Source organism: Bombyx mori, chromosome 11 (assembly GCF_030269925.1).
Source record: "Bombyx mori chromosome 11, ASM3026992v2".
Classification (NCBI taxonomy): Eukaryota; Metazoa; Arthropoda; class Insecta; order Lepidoptera; family Bombycidae; genus Bombyx; species Bombyx mori.
In genome coordinates this window covers 13047626-13052078 of record NC_085117.1, presented here as the reverse complement: position 1 = coordinate 13052078, position 4453 = coordinate 13047626, and the positions used below count along the sequence as shown (strand labels likewise).

Sequence of the window (4453 nt, the reverse complement as noted above, 5' to 3'; positions counted from 1 at the left end):
AATTTCGAATTGTTCATGAACATAAAAATGTATACTTTTAGAATTTTACTCATTTTTAAATATTGAGTGGACGCTTAAAGAAGACCGTGTTGCAGTTATTGCGTTGCATCGTTGCGGTTACGCGCCAATTCAAATTTTTAACATACTGAAAAATTTGAATATAACCAAAAGATTCGTTTATCGTACCATCAAACGATACAATGAAGCCTCTAGGGTAGATGACAGGTCAAGAAGTGGTCGCCCTCGGTCTGTTAGGACTCCAGCAGTGATAAAAGCTGTGAAGGCGCGAATTCAAAGAAATCCCAAACGTAAGCAGAAACTGTTAGCCCTTCAGATGGGGTTAAGCAGAACCACGGTGAAAAGGGTGTTAAATGAAGACTTAGGGCTTCGGGCATATCGAAGAAAAACAGGACATCGTTTGAATGCTGGTCTAATGGACCTGAGACTGAAGAGATGCCGCGCTTTGTTGAAGGGGTACGCGGGAAAAAAATATCGGGAATTTCTTTTTTCGGATGAAAAACTTTTTACCGTAGAAGAGAGCTACAACAAACAAAATGATAAGGTGTACGCACACAGTAGTAAAGAAGCGAGCAACCGTATTCCGCGTGTCCAACGAGGTCATTTTCCATCCTCGCTCATGGTATGGTTGGGAGTTTCTTATTGGGGCTTAACAGAGGTACATTTTTGTGAGAAAGGTGTAAAAACGAATGCAGTTGTGTATCAAAATACAGTCCTGACGAACCTTGTGGAACCTGTTTCTCATACCATGTTCAATAACAGGCACTGGGTATTCCAACAAGATTCGGCGCCAGCTCATAGAGCGAAGAGCACACAAGACTGGCTGGCGGCGCGTGAAATCGACTTCATCCGGCACGAAGACTGGCCCTCCTCCAGTCCAGATTTGATTTCCGTTAGATTACAAGATATGGCAACACTTGGAGGAAAAGGCGTGCTCAAAGCCTCATCCCAATTTGGAGTCACTCAAGACATCCTTGATTAAGGCAGCCGCCGATATTGACATGGACCTCGTTCGTGCTGCGATAGACGACTGGCCGCGCAGATTGAAGGCCTGTATTCAAAATCACGGAGATCATTTTGAATAAACTTTAGTGTCATAAGAATCTATTTTTTGTTAAGTTCATTTTGGTATATGAATGGTTACATAATGAATAAACTTGTTTCAATTATTTTACATTAAACACGTGACAGAATTTATGACCTGACTAGGTATAATATATGTTATGGTACTTATAGTCCATCTGGTTTTAAGTATTATCTGGATTATCAAACAACAGGAATGCTTATTTAGAAAGAACGAACAAACAAACAAAATTAAATTTAATTAACTTTCAATTTTATTAACTCTATAAATCGACGAAGTATAAAGTAGTTTTAATAGTTGTATAAAGTGGTTTAATAACATTATTATATTTTCAGTGTGTGTATTTATGGGCCTATTTTATTAATTTTGTCATAAGTATTTTTACCAAGGCAATTTTTTCTATGACATGAAGCCTTTTTTACCGCGTTTTTGTCTTGCCTGTTGAATAAACTTATTCCAAATTTTATCCTTCAGCGAAGGTCCCTGAGCTGACAGACTACAGCTACTGTCAGGGTCCTTATGTCGTCTTCAGAAGTCATAGCCGATAGGACGCATTGGTCGAAAAATGTCATGTTTATGTTGGCGACGAAAAGTCTGCACGTACTTTGCTGAATGCGGGCCAACTGAACTCTCCTCCTTCTTCCTTAACTTTCCTTTAGCCTCTTTCTTCATAAGTCTCCTTTTCCAATTTATTTTTGCCCAGATGCAACATCTGCCCGAGGTATACATTTTCCTGGGCAGCTTTAAGCGGGCAAAACTTTATGACGTATGTACATGGGCTAATGTAAACCATAGAACATTATATGTAGTTTTATCCATGTTCATTCGTGGGGAGTCCAATTCCTCATGAAGAATCTGCTAAGCCGTTCAGCATCTGTAACGATTCCGAGTTAAAGGCTTTAAAATCTACAAGCCGCTAGTGTGAGAAGAATTGGCCATTAATGTTTACGCCCACCTATTTCAGTCTAGCGTCTTAAACATATCCTCTAATGCGTTAGTTAAAATTTTCGGAGAAATTACATTCCCTATAATCTGTCGCACGGTGTCGTGCTATTTTCGCTCCAAAGCCCGGCCTGCTCAGGGGATTGGATTTCATCGAGTCTTCCTTCTAAACGATTTGTGATTTGTGACCGTTAAACAACACTCAGGCTCAGGAGGGTAACCGGTCTAATATTCTTCAAGAGTGTTTGACCCCTCTTTGAAGAAGAGGACAACAATACGATTCGAAAGTCTCCCGCGGTGATTGACATATTTGTAGAGCAAAAAGAATAGTGGTGTTCCTCTTGACTTCAGAAATTCAGTTGTTATACATAAGTTTATCTCTAATGGTTTTTTAATCCTGTATTTAGTCTTATAGACATGGAATATGATCTTAAAAATAATTATAGAAAAGCCAAACCCAAGACAAATACTAAATTTGTATTTATTTCAAACATTTTTTTCAAAAGGATGTTGAAGCTTGTGCTTGTTGTACGGGATGTAAAATTATCTTTCTAGATTCGTAAAGTAGAATTATGTAAATCAAATAGATATACGTGAAAAAAATCTATCATTTACCAAGCCAAGCATAAATTTGACGTTTTAGTAAGTGTATGTGTTCATTGATCCGACAATGTAGTAGTTCCAATACATGAACATGAATGACTGTTTCGCGGCAGAGATATTCAGGATTATTCAGGACAGGACTTAGCAGTTATAGTAAACATTTAAAATTTTGCAAGTTTGGTTTTAATACCACGTTGCATCTTCTTGCAAGATTTGTTAGGTACATTTCCTTTACATAAATTTTTGTTTACTTTGTGAAAAGACTAGCATTTTACGGGGAAAATATTAAAAGAATGCGGCCTTGCGTGAATTATTTATTTGCAATTGTGGACAATATACGCTTGTTTCTACCAGTGCACAATGGGGCGAGCAGCGTAGGTTAGAGGCGCATAGTGGGCAGTAGCGAGGGGAGCGCTGTAGGCGATGTGAGCGACCGGGGTGATCAGTGGTGAGTGTGCGACGGCGACAGTGCTGATGGGTGCGATGACGGCAGAGCGCTTCTTCAACAGGTGGACGCCGAGAGCTTTGCTGGTGTAGTGCGCCGCGCGGTCCAAGTTAACGTCGAGAGTGTCGAGGGGCCTGCCGTCGGCGCCGAGGACGTTGGCGGGCTGGCCGGGGGCAAGGGACAGCGGCCCTCTGTAGTTGCCGAAAAGCGCGATCAACGGTGCGATGTATGCAGGCGGTGCAGTGTAGGTGATGGGCGCCACGGGTCCGCCATATACGGCCGCCAACATGCAGGACAACACCACCAGCTTCATCATTCTGTAAGTGGTCTGTGTTGCGTGTGTAATTCTCAACAACTGATGCACAGATGTGGACGATGTCGCTTTTATACGTAATTGCATCTTGTGCTAAACCGATTAAATAAGTCGATGTCGTCGGAATATATATTTGACCATGAAACTACTTTTGCATGTTTTATAGTTCACTTGTTGGGGAATTCAGTTCTTTGTTTATAATGTATAATGTATGACCGTTGTTAAGGTTCCTAGAACTGGAATTAATAATGTGTGTAAATTATATTTGTTTCTTTCGGTGACAATTTGGAACTATCGAACGGTTGTTTAAAATCGTAAATTGATTTGATCTTGTATGGTTAGAATTACTTTGAAGTAGTAAATTAATTAACTACTAGATGATGACCGAGCTTTGCTCGGCTTTTTTTTTATAACGCCATCTTGCTGTATCTTTAAAGCAGTAAAAATAGTATTACTATTCGCCAATAGAAGTGGGTAAGAGCCATAAAGTTGATTGTCGATAAAGCTCATTATTGAAAACACGAATAAAACAACATTTTCTGAAAATAAATCGTAGCTAGATCGATTTATCGCCCCCGAAATCCCCTGTATACTAAATTTTATGAAAATAGTTGGAGCCGTTTCCGAGATTCAGATTACATATATACAAGAATTGCTCGTTTAAAGGTATAAGATTATTGGTCTGTCCAATGATTATTAACTGATTCAGGTATGTGATTTCTTCGAAATGGCTATTGATTACGACCCAGATTTTCCAGTCTTATTTATAATTGCCAAAGTCCCTTTTATTTTTTTATTGTTTAGATGGACGGACAAGCTCACAGCCCTCCTGGTGTTAAGTCGTTACTGGAGCCCATAGACATCTACAACGTAAATGCGCCACCCACCTTAGATATAAGTTCTAAAGTCTCAAACCGAAACGCATTACTGCTTCACGGCAGAAATAGACGGGGCGGTGGTACCTACCCGTGCGGACTCACAACAGGTCCTACCACCAGTAATTACGCAAATTATAATTTTGTGGCTTTGATTTTTATTACACGATGTT

At 39.8% G+C, this 4453-nt stretch overlaps 1 protein-coding gene across 1 annotated transcript; it reads right to left on the bottom strand.

The window, feature by feature from the left end:
- Positions 1-2947: 2947 nt before the first annotated feature.
- CPH10 (cuticular protein hypothetical 10) lies at positions 2948-3452 on the bottom strand. The gene has a single exon (NM_001173296.1). The coding sequence runs from the start codon at positions 3406-3408 to the stop codon at positions 2995-2997; it is 414 nt and encodes a 137-aa protein (NP_001166767.1). The 5' UTR covers positions 3409-3452; the 3' UTR covers positions 2948-2994.
- Positions 3453-4453: the final 1001 nt, after the last annotated feature.